This window comes from Rutidosis leptorrhynchoides, chromosome 3 (genome assembly GCF_046630445.1).
Source record: "Rutidosis leptorrhynchoides isolate AG116_Rl617_1_P2 chromosome 3, CSIRO_AGI_Rlap_v1, whole genome shotgun sequence".
NCBI classification, from domain to species: Eukaryota; Viridiplantae; Streptophyta; class Magnoliopsida; order Asterales; family Asteraceae; genus Rutidosis; species Rutidosis leptorrhynchoides.
In genome coordinates, this window is record NC_092335.1 from 34,531,008 (window position 1) to 34,552,209 (window position 21,202).

Below are 21,202 nucleotides of genomic sequence, written 5' to 3' on the forward strand. Positions count from 1 at the left end.
AGATTGATAGCAGTTGGTTACATAAAAGATTGCACGATTGACAGAATATTAAATATACTATAAGATCCATCAGAATCATATGAATTGAAAAGTATACGTTACGATAGAAGCTAATGGCTGACAGGGATATTCCAAAATTACTATGAGAACCTTCCTGTTCAATTAGACCTAACGTATGTGTTTGTGGTAACGGAAAGCGTCAATAGACTTGTGCTCAATTGACTACCTGAAAAATCGTGCGATCTCACATTGATGACCGAGTCTGTGATTGAATCTAACATAGCAATATGTTAAAGTAATTAATTAACTTGATCATCAAAATGTCTAAGAGAAAAGTCTGTAAAAGGTTAATGAAGATAGATACCATGTTAAGATCAATTTCTCTGGTATTATTTGCTTTTACTTGTGAAATTTTGTGTACATATTGTTGTCTGAATGTTGATTGAACATGTATACATTTTGATAATTTAGCTTCCTTAGGTTTATGACTTACAGAAACTGCTTCCTGTAAATAACATGTTTTATGCCATACAATCTTAGATATTTCTTAACCTTGATCATTGACTTTCTGACATGAATTGTCCTTCATTTGCATTTTTATTGTGATAAGTTTTAAAATCATAAAAACTACAAAAAGATTTTTCAGTGTGTTGATATTTATTTTGAAAAATACAAAAACATTTTATTTGTTTGCTTATATGAATATGTGTATATTTCCTTGAAGTTACAAATTGTGTCTCGACGTCAAAAAGAAACGAACTACACATCTTAAATCATAAACTTGTTAAAGTCTTCAAAACAAAAATATTTTGCGTGTAAAATCAGCCAGTGGATGTGAATAGAGGGAATTATCGGGGTTTCTAAATCGAAAAATAATTTTTTAATAAGGGGGAGACAGTCGACCGATTTGGACTATAAGTCGGTCGACATTAAACAAAAATCGACCGACTTCCTGGATTGTTACATATTTCGGACGTTTGTCACATATGTCGGTCGTTTGTCACGTATGTCGGCCGATTGTCACATATGTCGGCCGACATAATCACATAGTCGACCGATTGTCGAGCTGGGTATAAAAAGGCCTTAGACGGCCGAAGTTCTTTATTTCGTGCGATTGTGTTGTTTTACCAAAAAATTCAAACTTTGCAAGGAGGAGTTTTTGATCGTGTTTTTCTTATACATCTTTGAATTGTGATTCCAGCGCCGTTAACCAATCAAGGTAATTCTTTTTAAATCGAAAGTTATTGAAGTTTTCTTGTTTATTTTTCATTTTCGATTAAATTTTTGCAAATTAAGATCTGTTAGAGTTAATTGGTGACTAGATCATGTATATCGGCTTTCTCTGGACCTTTATTAGTCATTGATTGAAACAAAACACCATAAAATCAATGGATTTGAGTTTGGATCTGTGTTTTTGCTCCGTTAAACAATCGACCGATTGACTTCCTAAATCGACCGATTTACCATATGCCGGGCGACTTTATAAATCGATCGATTTATATATATGTCGGTCGATTGTCCTTGAAAATCGAACGACTTATATAGTATGTCGACCGACTGTTGTTTTTTGTATGTTTTTATGTTTTTCGATTTAACGCTTTTCGATTATTGTATATATGTTTGTATAGCAGAATTAATGGCTCAACAGGGTAGTCCAGTGAGCGAAGATGTACATGAGGAAGAGGTGATTCTGTCCAAGAATCTTCCGGGCCTGACGGTAAGCGAAAATGCCAATCTAGAGGCATGTCTAAACGAGGAAGGACCTGAAGCAAAAGAAGGCTTCGTTGATATTATCAAATTCTTGAAAAGGTCCAGGATTCATACTGCAATCACTCTAGAATGCAAGGCATACTACTCGCACCAACGAGAATTCTAGAACAATGCTTCTATTGTCACTGAACATGGAAAGAAGGTGATACGAAGCAGCGTTGGTGGTACAATTGTGAAGATCTCGGCTCAAACAGTTCGTGAAGACTTAGGCTTTCCCGATAATGATTCTATGCCAGTCACACTGAATAGAACTAAGGTCCGAAGGTGTTTAGTAAGATGTGGATACTCTGGTGATTCGATGAAAGGTGCTGTTAAGAGAACTCGATTCTGTCATCAATACAAATACCTAACTTTGGTGTTGTTGAGATGCATGAGTCCCATGGTAGGCGGTTTTGATGAGTTGAACGAGACTTATAGCTCGATGTTTGCAGCACTAGTTCTTCATGCGGACTTCAATTTCTCTGAAGTGATTTTCAGAAGCATGTTGGTGAACGTGAAAAAGAAAAGCCACTTAATGTTTCCTAGGTTCTTGCAGGTGATGATTGAAAAACAAGTGCAAGGATTGAATAAGGTTTGGGAGGATGAGATTAAACTGAATCATCTGAACGACTTGACTTTCAATCGAGTCAAGCAAAAGAGAGGTCCAGATGAACCATTCAAGAGATTGGTTGGCCACCTCGCCAATGAAAACTATGTATGTCCACCAGGTGCTGCCTGTCGTCATGAAAACAGTACGTCTGGTAATGAAGATGATATCGTCGCAGTTGGTGAAGACGATCAAGAGGTTAATTAGCCACCGCCAGTTGTTACAACTGAACAGATACTGGTTGATAAAGACGATGAAGGAGATGACTTTGACCCTGATCAATTCGAGCTGAGAAAGCGAAAATAATCTGAGGGTCCTTCAGTTACGACAAAGCCGAAGCAGAGGCGAATAAGATTCATTAAAAAGGCAAAAAGGACTGAGTCATCTTCAGCTACTGAACAGCGACAATCACAGCAATCACAACCACAACGACAACCTTCAGCTGCTGCTACTCAAGAAACACGTACTGAAACTGATACAGGAGTTCATGCTGCTGCATCCACGACTGTTATTACACAAGATGCTGCGGTTACTATATTAAGCGAGAAGGTTGTAAATATGGCTTCTGAATTTGAAAAGTTTAAAGAAAAAGCTGATGAACGAGAAAGGAGAAAAGATGCTGAGATTGCTAAACTGACCAACCAGGTTGAAGATCAACAGGTTGAAATTAAGAAGTTAACAACTAAGGTTGATGCTCAGAATCTGCTAATTGTAAAGGCCGAGTCTACAGCGAGCAAGGCACTGTCGAAGGTACTTGAGTGGGAAAATAATTTCAATATTGAGGCTGTTGATCTCGAAGAGGATATTGATTTTGGTAATTTTAACGATCAAGGCGAGGATGAGCTAGGGTTGGATCTTGCTAAAGGCACAAGCGAGAACCCACTGTCAGTAATTCCTCTAAATATTGATTATTCTTTACGTGATTTTTTGGCAAAACAGGATCGTCTGAATCACTCAGTTATATTTGATGATTTAGAAGAAGGGGAGATCCCGCTGGATCTAAGCGCTGAGGAGCAGGCCGAGCTAGTGCGTCAAGAGCACCAAGCAAGTACTTCAGCTGACGCGACTGCTAGCTCATCTTTTGAGAATCGTTACGATTCTAGTGATGATTTTGAGGAAATTGTCGTAAGAAATGAAAACGACAACGATTTTGATGAAGTAATTATTGAAGATGAACCAATAGGTGATTTTCCGGAGTACGAATGTAATAACGTTAAAGATCTACCTACGTTTCAAGATTACTTCAAAATGAATGAAGAGCTTCTAAACCGTAAATGCGAAGAAAAAGAAAAGACCGAAGATTTGCCTCCAGGGTTTTTACCGGTCAAAATAAATAAAGAAAAGATAGAAGTTCTAGAAGCTGAGTGGTAGATCCTGTTGAGGATCAGAAAATATTGTGAGAAGCCAGCGCCAGAACCTGAATGGATGAATTACATTAATAGGCCGGCGAATCTTTTGGCTAAAGGAAAAATCATTGCATGGGCCTACATCAAAGAGTTTAATATATAAGCAATAAAGAAGGAGTACGGAGTGGATTACATCAAACATGGATTCGAGTTTACGACTCTACCGTACTTTGAATTTATGTAGGTGGCTAGGCTCAAGATGTTATATAGGGATTATGACGGAATTCCTAATATTGTCTACAAGAAGATAAGACGATCATACTTGTCAAAGAACTTTGAGGGATTCAGCCCTCAATTTCCCACGATCACTTATCGAACAAACAAGAAAACGGGCGAACGAAGAAAGATTGTTAAATACAAGCCAATAAAATATATGAGAAAGGTTCCTGTGATGAAAATGCCGCAGAAATTTAGCCCACGTTTTCGCTGGTGGTACTACGATGAACGCTCAGAGGAAGCAGTCATCGTTTTGGACAAATTGAAGGAAGATGAGACCGACTCGATACGGGTTTTAGATCCCGTTTGGTTGAGAAATTGCTGTGAAGCTGACATCTTCACAATGTACTACAACCGGATGCTGTACAGGCCAGAAAATAGAGTTCAAGCACAACAGTACATTCGTGTTGCAAAGGTTTGCTATTTGAACAATATGGTTACAGATCCGTACAGAGATTGAAGTAGATCGAAGACTTATGAGGAACTAGGTCTTAGGGGGAGTTTGTTAGTGCATATTTTGTAATCCCTTTGTGAATGCATATTTTGTAATCCCTAGTTCCATGAACTTTAATGTTTTATTCGATCATGTAGTAACCTGTAATATTGTTAAACGTTGATTGTCGATTTGTTACTTTATATTTGTAAACGTTTAAATGTAATATGTAATATTACTCGACAGTCGACCGACTGATATAGTCAGTCGACCGACTGTCATCCACTGTCGACCGACATACGATCTGGGATATTTAAGCCAAGTTAATCTCCACTAATTTGGTTAATGACTCTGCACACTTTTTCACACACAAACAAACAGTTCCATGTCCGGTTTTTCACTCAATCTTCATGTCCAAATACCACAGAATGTCAGTCTAGGCTTCGTGTTTATCAAGATCTAATCTTGGTTTGACTCGCACGAACCTGAAAACCCATAGATATTCGTTTAAGCTCGTTCTAGTGTTATTCCTCCTCTAGATCGTGTTAGGTTGATTCTAAGATCCTCTCCCAGCGTCTACAAGAAGTAATTAAACTACGAAAAGATGAAACGAGCATAAAGACTCCCATCACAAAACATTGTCATATTTAATCAAGCAGTCAAATTTAATATCACATATTGAGTTTGGATCAGAACACATATCCAGACGTCACTTGTGTTAGAAAGAACCTATTTTCTCGATATAACGATGACCAACACAACGATGAAACGTTTTGCTGAATGCTTTTGAGAAATATTTCTTAACTTCCTCAATATTATCAGGAATTTCACATAACTGTTTGAAACTTTTGTCAAGAATATTGTACCTCTTGATATTATCTACAACTTTCACCACCATGAACGTATCTTCGTCTTCTTCACCTCTAATCACATCTAAGACTATGAATTCAAATTTATCACCATAGAACATCCTATAAGTAAGGGTCATGTTCGGGTAAGTGGCAAAAAGTTCATGAAAGTCCAGTTGGTACTTGATAAACCATCCGGAGTGATCTTTCAACATTTCATACACATTCAAACTTGAAGGGTTATTTTCATCAATGGTATCGACTAGATGTAGATGGCCATGAGATTCCCCAAAGTAAAGTGGCCTCTTCCTGCAATAACCATACCTCAGTACCGGCAATGTGGATGGCAATGGAAAGTCTTGTAGCTGTTCAGAATCCAACCTCAAGTACATCGGGTTACGACAATAGGGTGCCCAGTGAAAGGCTCCATTCCAATAAACTCCATATCTGAATTGAGTATAACCACGGGGAGTGAAAGTTTGTTTTTTTAGTTTTTTCCATTCACCTGTATGGGAATAATGTTGGAAAATCGTGTGTACTTTTAAATCAGATTAACGCAGCGGATAGTTAAAATAATAATTAAATTATTATATTTATAAACCATTTACAAAATTAAATATTCTTACATTTAAATTTAATAAAACATGCACATGATTAACGATCCCAAAGATCCAGTTACACCATAATAATTGTCATGAATATAAAACAAAAGAGGATTTAACGATATACCTTTCGTTGGTTAATTCCGCACCCGCTTTGAAACCCGAGGGACCAAAGTTGCAAAGGGGCCAAACTAGTGACTAGGTCAACTAGTCAAACCCCATCTCACCCATTCATTTTCACCAACACTTTCCACATTTCTTCCTCTTTCTCTCTACTTCCCATTTTTGAACACAAACCCCAACTTCATAAAATCATCATCTAAATTCGGGATTGGAAGCAAACTTCAAAACAAAATACATATTTGGAATCCTCTCTTCATCCTCTTCAATTTGATACCAACTTCATCTCATTTGGGTAACTTTCTAAAATCACTAATTTTATGTGTTCTTGAGATTTTTGAGTTATAAAGTTGTTAATTAGTGTCTATGGTTCATTGTGATGTCGTGTATGTAATTTGTATGCTCGATTCGTTGTTTTTGGTGTAACTAGTTCAATATGAAAATTACTTGCTAAATCCTTGATTTTGGATGATCAAATGTTGTTAGATTGTTAAAGTGCAAGTTTTAAAAGTGTTACTAGTATCATTAGCTTCGTTTTGATGTATAGGTTGATTAAGGAAACTCCAAGAACATGATTAATGATTTTGTGAACTTGGATTAGGGTTTGATGAGCTTTACATGAACTTTTGATGCGTCAAATGCTATGAGATATTGTTGTTAAGTGTTTTGTTGCAATGTGTGTTTGATTACCTTCGAAACGGCATAACATACATGTAAATTGGTTGCCCGAATCATAAAATGCGTTTTTGGAACTTGAACTTTGATTATGAATGTTTAATTGCGGTTTTTGGTTGTTGTAAGTGGAAGTTTGATTGATGAAATGCGTTTAGATGTTTTCCTTGTCAAAATACCTTTCCGATGGTATAAGATACATGTTCTAAGTGTTTTCGGTGCATGAGATGTGTTAAATTGTATTTTGGTTCGTGACTTGGACCATTTTTCTGCAAACTGCATGTTTCCCAGGTATTGCGCGCCGCGCATATACCCGCGCGCCGCGCAGAATTAGAAATCCCAGATGTTTGCCTTCGTGGTTAGGTTCTGACCAGGATTTACACTTGGGTGCGCGCCGCGCAACCCATAGCGCGCCGCGCATATGCCCAGCTCATTTTAGTTTTTATTTTTCCTTTCACAAAATGTTTCCCGCTTAACCGTAACTCCGATTAACATGAAACTTGGCCATTCTGCTCATAAATGATTTCTCATCATGGGAAAATTGTCGGATACCCGACCCGACCCCGTTGACCTTGACTTTGACCAAGTTTGACTTTTAGTCAAACTTAACCAAACAATTATACGATCGTTCTAACGTGCTTAATTACTTGTATCGTGCATGAAACTTGACAAATTGATCCACGTGCTATATTAATCGAGTCGTAACGAGCCATAGGACTAATTGAACATCTTTGACCCTTCGTGACTATCGTTATTGATATAACCTATATGTTTAGGTCAAGACTAGCTTTGTCTTTGCACGCGTGTACTTGTCGAAGTACTTTATTAACTCTTGCACTCAAGGTGAGATCATAGTCCCACTTTTTACTCTTTTGAACTTACTTTTGGGATGAGAAAACATAAACGATTCTTTTGAACTAAGTGAACACAAGAACGGGAAAACAAACATTCTACATACGAGTTTAGAACGAAAATCCTCAATCCGATTATCATTAGTTACATCAGATGGTGTAAGCGAGAACTTATGTTATATGGCCATATGGGTTTGACAACCCTCATCTTTGACGGTTCGCTACCGTCTACGGGTGAAATATATTTTCGGGAAACAGTGTTTGTTCTAGCACTAATTACTGGGGTATTCAACGGACGGAATGTTAAGCTTTGATAATTGGGTGCTCGTGAATATTAACTTTAGAATGTATTACTATTATTTCAACTTTGCAAATCTTGTGGTTCGACTTACTTTACCTTTACTCACTTACTTAAACCTATGATTTCACCAACGTTTTTGCGTTGACAGATTCTTCTATGTTTTCTCAGGTTTATACATGGCTACTTGATACATGCTTCCGCACTCTTTGATTACTTGATTGGAGTCTACCATGCATGCATACGCTAGGGATAGCACTTTTGGATTCAAACTTTTGTCTACTTACTTACGCTATTTATAGCAACTGTGATTTTAAACTAATTATGTTGCGAGTTATTTCAATCATACTTTACTACTTTTGTAAACTTAAACTTGTTGTCGATCCGTTGTTAAACTAAACTTTGTAAGTCTTGTACTTTTCAAATGAATGCAACATAATTTTGGTCAAACGAGTCTCATATAGGGACTACGACCACGTAACGGGACCTCAGTTAGCGGCGCCGTCAATGACGATTTGGTCGGGTCGTTACAAGTGGTATCAGAGCGTTGGTCGTAGGGAACTAGGACGTGCATTAGTGTGTCTAACAGAGTCGTTAGGACGCATTAGTGAGTCTAGACTACAACCGGATAGTAGACATTGCATTCTGACATACATTTGCTATAGATAGCACTTACTTGACTACCTGTGCATTATACTTGAATCATTCATAGGAAAAATTTTAATGATACCCAACTTTCATCATACGAACTCGTATCCCGCCACTTTGGTTCGGGAACTCGGACTCCTTGGTTGTTATTCACCCCGTCTCATCTTACTATCCATGAGTATCGTAAAGTCACCGTCACTACTCTAGATGAGTATCCTCATCACTATTTATCGCTACGGTTGCGTACTACTCGTTATCATGACTCGTTACTCTTTTCATACCTAAATACACTATTGTTTGACTCGAACCACATTGACGTGAACAATCATCTATACACTTCCCTCGGGGAACGCATCTTCAGAGTTGCACAAAAATCTTTCGATTTGATACGAGTCACGTTTGAGACGTCGTTACATTTTGTTCATTTTAGACTTTCGCGATGACACGAACTTGAATCTATGGAGTGATGTGGGAATGGAGGTATGAGTTAGCGTAATATAACTACACTCGATCAACGTAGTTATATTACGGTAAGACATACCAAAGTTCTAGTGACGCGTGATGGTGGTTAGACTCGATCAACCTAAACACCACCATGTGCCATGTACATGACTTCATCCTTTCATGTTTGGACATCTGAAAACTCCAAGAATATTGATAACAACCATACCGGGGACACCCCTTCGACTTTGGTCGAACTATACTTATGCTTCCGAATGAATTACCGATTCCTCTCGACTTCAACCGTATGTTACACGTGTATACTATCTCGTCCTCGCACAGTCTTATTGACTAATTACGATTTACTCGTTATGCTCGCACCGAGGCGGAAACTTCTCCCTCATCACACTCGTACTTCCGGTTCAGGAAATCTTTACTCTAAACTCTCAATGGAGGGAGAGACTCTCCACGTTATACTAGTATTCACCTCGAGGGTGAATAGTCCCGACGAACGTTTTTTTTCAGAAACCGATGAGAACTTGCCCCGACGAACGTATTTGGAAACCGATAAATCTTCCGCGACGCGAATTTTCTTGAGAAACTTGTCCTAACAAACTTGTTCAAATATACCTTACGGAATGTACTTTGTTTCGGATCGAGATCCTCGTTTCATTTCTAGACTTCGGAGTGCCTCACAAAAAGCCTCGGGACCACGTTTAAACATGGGTACCGCGTATCATCCACAAACCGACGGACCAAGCAAACATATGATTCAAACCTTGGAAACCGTAATACGAATTTGTATTACTAACTTCAAATTTACTTGAGAAAAGTATTTTCCTTTAGCTTAATCCTCGTACTACAATGATCTTCATTCGAGTTTTAACGTCACACCTTTTGAAACCACATGTGACCGGAAACGTCATCCTCCTTTTTGTCGAAACCAAGTAAACGATGATCAATTCACCGGGGCCGAGCTTATTCATGAGCAATCGAGAGGATTTATTCATATTCAAGCAAGACCCAACGCGACTCGTGATCACCAGGAGCTATGCCGATGTTACACGTAAACCTTTCGAATTCCATGGGAAACCGCGTCACGTTAAAAGTCGCACTTTGAGGAGGTGTAACCCGTTTCGGGAAACATAGAAAGCTAAATCCGTGATATTTTAACCCTTTTGAAATCTTGGGGCGTTTTGGACCCGTTGCTAGCCGTTTGGATTTTCCGGCTCATTTTGAGTCTCCGTTTATCCTACATTCGATGTGTCAACTTAAGGACGTGTATTGCGAAACAAGAACTTGTTATTCCTTTCGATGAGATTACTATCGATGGTACACTTCACTTCCTGGGAGGACCGGTTGAAACCATGAATCATGAAACCAAACCGTAAACAACATATGATCCCGACCGTCAAGTTCGTTGAATTACCCTAGGACGTACTTCTCCCTCATTCGTAGAATTGGCAACACAAGATCTCGAGGAAGATTCAACGACTACTACTTCCAACTAAATTTCGGGACGAAATTTCTTTTGAGGCGTGGATAATGTAACATCCCGCGTTTTTCCGTTAAATTTATTTTAACACCGTCTTTTTTTTTATATATATAAAATCTTTCGTATTTAAATTAATAGTTCCGTTGAGTAACGCTCATAATATTCCCGCTATTTAATTATAACACCACCCGTTTACTCGAGCGTTTTAAAATATTCGTTGGTTAATTCCGCACCCGCTTTGAAACCCGAGGGACCAAAGTTGCAAAGGGGCCAAACTAGTGACTAGGTCAACTAGTCAAACCCCATCTCACCCATTCATTTTCACCAACACTTTCCACATTTCTTCCTCTTTCTCTCTACTTCCCATTTTTGAACACAAACCCCAACTTCATAAAATCATCATCTAAATTCGGGATTGGAAGCAAACTTCAAAACAAAATACATATTTGGAATCCTCTCTTCATCCTCTTCAATTTGATACCAACTTCATCTCATTTGGGTAACTTTCTAAAATCACTAATTTTATGTGTTCTTGAGATTTTTGAGTTATAAAGTTGTTAATTAGTGTCTATGGCTCATTGTGATGTCGTGCATGTAATTTGTATGCTCGATTCGTTGTTTTTGGTGTAACTAGTTCAATATGAAAATTACTTGCTAAATCCTTGATTTTGGATGATCAAATGTTGTTAGATTGTTAAAGTGCAAGTTTTAAAAGTGTTACTAGTATCATTAGCTTCGTTTTGATGTATAGGTTGATTAAGGAAACTCCAAGAACATGATTAATGATTTTGTGAACTTGGATTAGGGTTTGATGAGCTTTACATGAACTTTTGATGCGTCAAATGCTATGAGATATTGTTGTTAAGTGTTTTGTTGCAATGTGTGTTTGATTACCTTCGAAACGACATAACATACATGTAAATTGGTTGCCCGAATCATAAAATGCGTTTTTGGAACTTGAACTTTGATTATGAATGTTTAATTGCGGTTTTTGGTTGTTGTAAGTGGAAGTTTGATTGATGAAATGCATTTAGATGTTTTCCTTGTCAAAATACCTTTCCGATGGTATAAGATACATGTTCTAAGTGTTTTCTGTGCATGAGATGTGTTAAATTGTATTTTGGTTCGTGACTTGGACCATTTTTCTGCAAACTGCATGTTTCCCAGGTATTGCGCGCCGCGCATACACCCGCGCGCCGCGCAGAATTAGAAATCCCAGATGTTTGCCTTTGTGGTTAGGTTCTGACCAGGATTTACACTTGGGTGCGCGCCGCGCAACCCATAGCGCGCCGCGCATATGCCCAGCTCATTTTAGTTTTTATTTTTCCTTTCACAAAATGTTTCCCGCTTAACCGTAACTCCGATTAACATGAAACTTGGCCATTCTGCTCATAAATGATTTCTCATCATGGAAAAATTGTCGGATACCCGACCCGACCCCGTTGACCTTGACTTTGACCAAGTTTGACTTTTAGTCAAACTTAACCAAACAATTATACGATCGTTCTAACGTGCTTAATTACTTGTATCGTGCATGAAACTTGACAAATTGATCCACGTGCTATATTAATCGAGTCGTAACGAGCCATAGGACTAATTGAACATCTTTGACCCTTCGTGACTATCGTTATTGATATAACCTATATGTTTAGGTCAAGACTAGCTTTGTCTTTGCACGCGTGTACTTGTCGAAGTACTTTATTAACTCTTGCACTCAAGGTGAGATCATAGTCCCACTTTTTACTCTTTTGAACTTACTTTTGGGATGAGAAAACATAAACGATTCTTTTGAACTAAGTGAACACAAGAACGGGAAAACAAACATTCTACATACGAGTTTAGAACGAAAATCCTCAATCCGATTATCATTAGTTACATCAGATGGTGTAAGCGAGAACTTATGTTATATGGCCATATGGGTTTGACAACCCTCATCTTTGACGGTTCGCTACCGTCTACGGGTGAAATATATTTTCGGGAAACAGTGTTTGTTCTAGCACTAATTACTGGGGTATTCAACGGACGGAATGTTAAGCTTTGATAATTGGGTGCTCGTGAATATTAACTTTAGAATGTATTACTATTATTTCAACTTTGCAAATCTTGTGGTTCGACTTACTTTACCTTTACTCACTTACTTAAACCTATGATTTCACCAACGTTTTTGCGTTGACAGATTCTTCTATGTTTTCTCAGGTTTATACATGGCTACTTGATACATGCTTCCGCACTCTTTGATTACTTGATTGGAGTCTACCATGCATGCATACGCTAGGGATAGCACTTTTGGATTCAAACTTTTGTCTACTTACTTACGCTATTTATAGCAACTGTGATTTTAAACTAATTATGTCGCGAGTTATTTCAATCATACTTTACTACTTTTGTAAACTTAAACTTGTTGTCGATCCGTTGTTAAACTAAACTTTGTAAGTCTTGTACTTTTCAAATGAATGCGACATAATTTTGGTCAAACGAGTCTCATATAGGGACTACGACCACGTAACGGGACCTCAGTTAGCGGCGCCGTCAATGACGATTTGGTCGGGTCGTTACATTAACGACTTAATGAAATGTAGTCAAACTTTTAAAGAATGTGCCAGATACTTAAATGTACATGTGATTCTTTCAAAAGTATATTAACACTCGAACTATCACAGTACATATTATAGAAGATTAAATGTTGTGTACTACTCTGAGTATAACAACAAACTTCCTTATTCAGACAGCTTTCTGAGTAGCTTCTCAGTCAACAATGTATTCTATTTTGTTGTAGATTGTTCAATAGTGCTCTGCCTAGAGCTCTTCCAATCAACTGTCTTGCCCATCATGACAAAGAAACAACGTGACTGGATCGAGAATCGTCTTGATCAGTTTGGAAACTAGAATCAGTATAAAACTTAATACTTAACTCTTCTTCCAAACCACCGTAAACCAAGAACATATCATTAGTACTCTGCAAATACTAAAGAATATTCTTAACAACAATCCAATATACTTCATCTGGATTATGTTGACAATGACTCGTCAAACTCAAAACTAATGAAACATCGAGCATAGTACATATCATGGCATACATAATGGATTATATAGCCGAAGCATATGTGATACATTTCATTTGTCTCATCTCATCTGCTGTGATAGGACTTTTGAAACTTTCTCACGGTTATGCCCTTTTGCATTAGCAAAGCTCCATGCTTGGAGTTTTGCATGCTAAATCTCTGCGAGATAATGTATGTACTTTGATTCAAACCAATAAGCCAATTAGATCTATTGTATAGATCCTCATTCCAATAATATAAGTAGCTTCATCAAGATCGTTTATGGAAATACATTTTCCAAGCCAAGACTTGACATCTTGCAAATTGGAATGTTATTTCTAATAAGTAATATGTCATCAACATATAAGATCAAGAAGACTACTCTGCTCCCACTAGCTCTAATGTAAACTCAGGGCTTATCTTGGTTTTGAGAAAAATTAAACACTTTGATTTTCTCATTAAACTTAAGATTCTAGCTCCTGGATGCTTGCTTTTATCCATAAATGGATTTTAGAAGCTTGCATACTTTATTAGGATGCTTAGGATTCATAAACCCTTCCGGCTGAACCATATATACGTCCTCGCTTAGGTCGCCATTTAGGAAAGCGGTTTTGACATTCATTAGCCATATTTTATTATCATGAAAGGTAACCATGGTAATAAGTATCCTAATTGTTTAAGGCTCGTGACTGGTGAAAAACTTTCATCATAACCTTTTGTCACCAATCGAGCTTTAAAAGTGTTTACATTACCGTCCATATCAGTCTTCCTTTGAAGACCCATTTTTACCTCATTGTCTTACAATTGGGTAGAAGATCAATCAAGTCTCATACTTGATTATCCTTCATGGGCTGCATATCTGTATTCATAGAATCTAGTCATTTTTAGATTCAGGATCTGATATGGCCTCACGCAGCTAGAGGGTTCATCATAATCCCTTAGTTGAGGTTTATCTGAATTAATCAGATAATTAAACCTCATAAGCTGATGAGTTCTACTAGATCTATAAAGTGCAGGTGTAACACGTTCTGGCTCACCAACCGTGCGCTCAGTTTCAACGTGTGGATTGCTAGTGCTTACTGAAGGTATGTTACTTTAAAGTACTTGAATTTCTTCAAGATCTACTTTACTCCCACTGACTTTTTGTAAGAGAAGATCTCTTTCCAGAAATTCAGCAGACCGAGCAGAAAACACGTTGTCTTCAGCTTGGTAGTAAAAGTAGTAACCCATTGTTTCCTTTATGTATCGTACAAAGTAACATTAGATAGTTCTGGGTTCTAATTTGTTTGAAGTGTCATGCTTCACGTATGCTTTACATCCCCAGACTTTCAGATAAGACAACTTGGGATTCTTCCCATGCCATAACTCATATGGTGTCTTTTCTACCTTCATAGTTAGAATCACATTGAGTATGCCTGCAGCAGACTCTCATGCATATCCCTAAAAGACGGTAGTAGAGAAATCAGACTCATCATAAATCAAACTATATCAAGTAAAGTTCGATTCCTCTTACTCAGACACACCATCGTGTTGTGGTGTGTAAGGTAAAATGAACTATGAGACAATCCCACAATTCTTTAGGTGGTCCAAAAAACTCTTGACTCATAAACTTACTTACTCCATCGGAGCGAAGTGCTTTAATAGTCTTTCCAAGCTGATTATCTACTTCATTTTGGAATACTTTTGAATGTTAAAATAGCTTTATGTTTATGTTTCAGCAAGTGAACATAATCATAGCTACTGTACTCATCAGTAAATGTAATGAAGTAAAATTCACTAAATCTATACATTGTTCTTAAAGGGCTACATACAACAGTATGTATTAGTCCTAAAAGATCTTTAGCTCTTTTACCTAAATCGAAGAAAGAAGCAATTTGTCATCTTTTCACATAAACATGACTCGCATACATCAAATGACTCAGAGTCAATTGATTCCAAAAGTCCATTAGATTGGAGTTTTAAAATGCATTGTTTATTTATATGACCAATATAACAATGTCATAGATAGGTCTTATTCAAGTCTTGCTTGAAGACTTTGGCGATGTAGGTATACACAGAATTCTCATTTGAAATTACACTATGCATATCAATTTCAAAAATACCATCATGTGGATAGGTATTAAGATAAATATATTATCCTTAGAAACTGAAATGCCTAAGTATATAAATGCAAGTTCAAAACTAACATCTTTCAAACTATGTCGCTCGCAGTATTGAGAGCATAATACTATTGTTCCAACAAAACAATAAGACCACTTAGAGAAGTAAGTTCAGAGGTACCAATAGCTTTAACAAAAGCTTGATCCCCTTTGCCTACTTGCAAATCCAGTGTGTCTTTCTTTAGTCTATTACTTCTTCTCATTTCCTTCATATTGTTACAGGTGTGAAGGCCACAACTAGTTAACAAAGATCTATGAATCACTAGAAGAAGTATATAACTATATATGGAATATACCTGATTTGTTAGTCTCACCAGCGTTGCCTTTTCTCAGCTCAGGTTGGAAGATAGGACAACTTCCTTCTCCAATTGCCAACCTTTCCACAATGAAAACATTCGGCGTCTTTTGTTGGTTCCTTCTTGGAAGGTGGAATATTTTTCCTAGCAAATGATTTGTCATTTTCCTTCCACAAAGTATTCGGCTTATTCTTTTTCACCCTTCAATCCTATTTCTTCCTGATCATTGAACAACATTCGATAATCATTTTGATAAGCAGCAACAACTGCCACAACATGAAGAAAGGATATGGGTTCTAAACTTTATTCAACTTTCAATTATGCTTGAGAACAATTCTCAGGTTGCAGTGCCAGTCTAGGAAGTTTGGACATTGAGTTTATCCTTCTCCAACAAAGAAGGAAGTGTGTTTTGGTTTACGTTTTGATTATTTGACATCTACAACAGATATAAGATTCAATTTAGTATTTTTGATATTGAGCTTTAATAAATTAACTACCCAAGTTTTTTTTATAATATTTTTTCAAAAACAATTAATTTACGAAAGCCTAAGATCCACATAGAGGTTTCATAGCCACATATGTTGATCAGCTAGCAGTTATGGAGTCTATTGGTAGGTAGCGAGTACCAATTGCATTACAAGTACAACTCTTAGATCTTTATGAGACCTAGAGATATATGTAGTCCAACAAACCACTATTATCTAATGGCATGTTTGTCCCATCATTGTCTCGAACTCATGTCTCACCGTGAATACGATTAAGTCGTCTAATTTGGAAACAGTGAAAATTCACGCTAGTCTCACTAGATCGAAAAATCCACCTCATGGCTATAATTCAGCCTAGTATCACTATATCAGAAAAATAACGAGGAGTGTTTGCAAGCTTATTGGATGGCATGACTTAAATTTGACGGGTATTTTGGAAAAAGTTTATGTCAACGAATAATGCATGCACACGAGATTCGCTACACTATTAGTTAATTTTTTTTTCCAATTGTATATGTCGATTATGTTTGTGATCTAATTTGTTATTTAATTTATAGGATATAAAAATAACAAATACACAAACATGTATCGTTTTAAAACAGTTTTAAAAGATGTCGTCCATATATATTATTTGACTTTCAAAATTATTTAACATTAAACTCGTTAAAGTTTAACTTATTTTAAAATCATCAATTTTAATCTATGAAACTCGTTTAGAGTTTTATTTAATGTTTCCATAAAAACATATGTAATTTAAGTCTCAAAATTATTTAACTTTAAACTCGTTAGAGTTTAACTTTTTTTTTAAAATCATCAATTTTAATATTTGAAACTCGTTACCGGTTTTATTTAATGTTTTCATCAAAAACATTTAGCGTATATTATAATCAACATTTAAATATAAATGCGTAAAATAAAACACAATCATGCATCACACACACATAGCCTAGCTCAAAAATCCTATGCTTGATCCAATGAGCCGACATGAGATCAAGAGGTAAAACTAAGGGTAATATCGTAGCTCCCACTTAATTCAAGAATCAAGTGAAACCTGACAAACGTCATCGTTGTCAACTTGACCTGTTCGCCATCTTCTAAGTCAAAATCCACGTTGCATCTTTATCTTTAATCTTCATCTTATTACATTTATTTAAAATTGAAAAGTACAACTAATCTAATACTTTTACAGTTTAGAATAAACTTAAATACAATACTATGAAAATGTAAAATAAATATAATACAACTTTGGCTTCAAAATGACCTTTCTAATAAAATAAATAATCAACATGACATAATATTGCCGTAATCAACAATCACAGCAATCACATATAATCAAACACATAGGTCGGGGCATTACGGGCTATGTATGCAATCACAATTTTAATAACTACATTATTAAAACATATATAGGGCTTGTCTATGGTTATAATGCATGTGTATAACCATGGAATATGACAATCAACAATTATAATAAATATTCAAGCCATAATAATTAAATCTACAATTTAAAATAGTGATATTCTTTCAATCATATTTGTGCGTCATAAGGTTAAGTCTAAATCAACCGTGTTGACTTTAAAAACTAAAAAGGTTTCGACTTTTACCAATTCACCACAAAGCTAAATCTAAAGAAAATCACGCGACAATTAAGATGGTGTAAAAGCGGCTCGGATACCACTGTTGAAAAATCGTGTGTACTTTTAAATCAGATTAACGCAGCGGATAGTTAAAATAATAATCAAATTATTATATTTATAAACCATTTACAAAATTAAATATTCATATATTTAAATTTAATAAAACAAGCACATGATTAACGATCCCAAAGATCCAGTTACACCATAATAATTGTCATGAATATAAAACAAAAGAGGAGTTAACGATATACCTTTCTTGGAGAAATTGACGAGACGGAGAGAAACCTACGATCAAAAGTATGACCGTCTCTTTGGATAGTCCACACTACACTTTCAGACAACGCCAATGGATGCTAGTCCAAACCCAAGTAATTTATTATAATAATCAAATTATTATAATAAATCTTTAATGGAGTACTTGAAAACCGTTTCGCTTGAATTTGAGATCAGTCACTTAAAAGGTACTTCAATTCAAGTTTGAGTGTTATCACATAAATTAAAAGTCTTTCTCTCTCTCTCTCTATATGTGTCGACCAAAAAATGGAATAATCTCAATCCACATTTGCAAAAGAGAGGAATATATAGTACTTTTTAGAAAACACCCGTGAACCTTTTTTATTGAATTATAGTCACTATATTAACCCGTGAATCTTTTACCTTTTAAAAGAATCAAAGATAGGATATTGTATTCGATTTCTATATCGGATGTAATATCATAAAGTCGTATTTCTCAAATACTTCAGGGGTATGTTATGTAACTTATAATTAATAATTTCTATCATGTCGCTTTCATGTGAATAGTAAATTAATTAATTTCGTTTCATTTACTATTCATATGAATAGTAAATGAATTAATTTCGATTTACTATTTTGTTACTTGAGTAATATATATACATCATATATATATATTTTATTTGACGTCTTGGTGTATATGTGTGTGACCCCGAAGGCTCAAATGAAGTTGACCATATAGTTATATGTTGTACCTTGCACATTAATCCTACAAATAATATATTTGAATCTTGTACATTCTATTCATATCCTCATCATACCCTTGATCAAGCTTACTATGTCCTGCACGAAGAATGCATACAAGTTTATAATGAACACACTCGGTTGGATGGTAGGCCAGGCCCATAAAACGGATTAAAATTTCAGCATCTGGACTTCCAATAACAGGCGGGATTGATGCAAATTTCTTTGTGGTGGGATTGAAAACGTAGTAGTAACCATTACATTCATGGTATTTATCGTACCGGCAAAGTAGTAATCCATTACAAGATTGCACAATTCTGATATCAGTATCAGAACAGGAATCAAGAGAACGAAAAGGCGGTGTGGTTGGACTTGTAACATCAAAGGAAACATGCAATTCATGATAATAAAGACCTGAAGACCTGGAAAGTTTGTCAAACGTGAAAGTGAAACGAGGGTGAGTCAAAAGGGACAACCATTGTTTTGAAACAGATTTGAAACGAAGGATGGACTTAGCAGGGAGACCAACAAGGATTTTCGTAAGAACGTCCACGTTGTGACCGATGAGTTCTACGGATTGATGATTATAGTAATCAGCGATGGAATTACGATCATCATCACCATCCACAGATTTGTTGGGTAGGTTGAATTTGGCTTCTGTGTTCATCATTGCTTCGAGTTGATTAATTAGGATTAGTAATTAGGGTTACTATCGGTAAATATATATAGGGTTTATGTTGGTTTTAAATTCTGCAGGTGATATAAGTTACGTGGGCACAAAGTGATATTTCGATCATCCTATTTTATTCGATCGACCATGGACACGAAATCGCAGGAAGTGCTCCGCAAGTTGTTTTCAATTTATTTTAGATACTTTAACGAGTTACATCTTTTAGCTACTCCGTATTATATATGAAGAGATTTTTTTTTTTTACCTATTATGACCCTTTCACCATTTTATATAATTTTATATAATTGAAATACTAATAATTAATTAATTGAAGAAAGTTGTGGGGTCCAGTTTCAAAAAATGGGCCGTATCACATTCCACAATTTTTTTTCGTTTTTTATACTAGAGATTAAATATAGATATATAAACTGATAGATTATATAATAGTATGCAAGTATATTTGTTCAAAAAATATATGTAATATATACATATATATTCCCTCCGTCCCAAAAAAAAAGTCATGTTTGACTTTTTATTTGATTTAAGATATAATAATATATTGTCTAATTTGCCCTTCATTTAATATAGTTATAAATTATAAATAATAACTAATAAATTAATTGATATAATTAAAGTTAAATTTCTAAAATTAAAAGGAACATAATAGAAACTTTAATGATATTTAATAGTCCGTAGTTATTTAGAGAAATGTACAATAATTTTGGGACAAACAGAATTAGAAAGGTGAATAGTTTTTTTGGGATGAAGGGAGTAGTATATATCAGTATTGTAAAAAACGGAAAAAACGGGGGTGTAGACGGGGGTGTAGACGGATTTTGGAGTGTCCCGTCCCGTTTATACATAAAACGTTTGAAAAAATGGAAATCGGCCAAAAAACGGTCAAAAGACGGTCAAACACGGTCCGAGACGGGAAAAAACGGGTTTTTCTGATTTTTTTCAAGTTTTTTTTTTTATAAAAAAAAAAATTAAACGTTGTGCTATTACTTAGGGTTTCTTTTTTTATGTTTGAAATGTTGAAGTATTTAAACATGTGTGAAATGTTTATGTTTGAAATAATGTAATGTACAATATATATATAATATATAACATTTTTATTTAAAAGTCAATGTTAGTCAACATCCGTCTAGACCTCCGTCTCGACCCCGTCTCGACCGTCTCGACCCTTTTAGGACCCGACCGTCTCGACCCTGTCTCGCGTCTTTTGCAACCTTGGTATATATATACTCGTAATTTTCATTCAAAGAGCCCGGGTGCCACTTTGAATGACAGCATACTGATAAAAATTGATAATGTAAGTATTGAATTGTATTGATATGTGTCTATTCACTGACTTGATATTTCTGACATTTTCAAAGTGTGCTTATATGTACAAAATACATAACAATTAATTCTAATTGGAGTTAGGTTCCATTACAACTTTTGGAACCACTTTGATTAAAAAAGAAAGATGATTTGGGTGAGGTGTCTTTGTATCCGTTGAATGTTGCAGTATATGTTACCTTGTGATATTCTATATATAGAAATGATGAAGA

General features: G+C 35.8%; 1 protein-coding gene across 1 annotated transcript; it reads right to left on the minus strand.

Annotated features, from left to right (window-relative positions):
- Positions 1–5,129: 5,129 nt before the first annotated feature.
- LOC139899854 (F-box protein At5g07610-like) lies at positions 5,130–19,649 on the minus strand. Its single transcript, XM_071882683.1, has 2 exons — positions 19,033–19,649; positions 5,130–5,706 (listed from the first exon to the last, which is right to left on the minus strand). Exons 1-2 carry the CDS (start codon positions 19,647–19,649, stop codon positions 5,130–5,132), a joined length of 1,194 nt encoding a protein of 397 aa, XP_071738784.1.
- Positions 19,650–21,202: the final 1,553 nt, after the last annotated feature.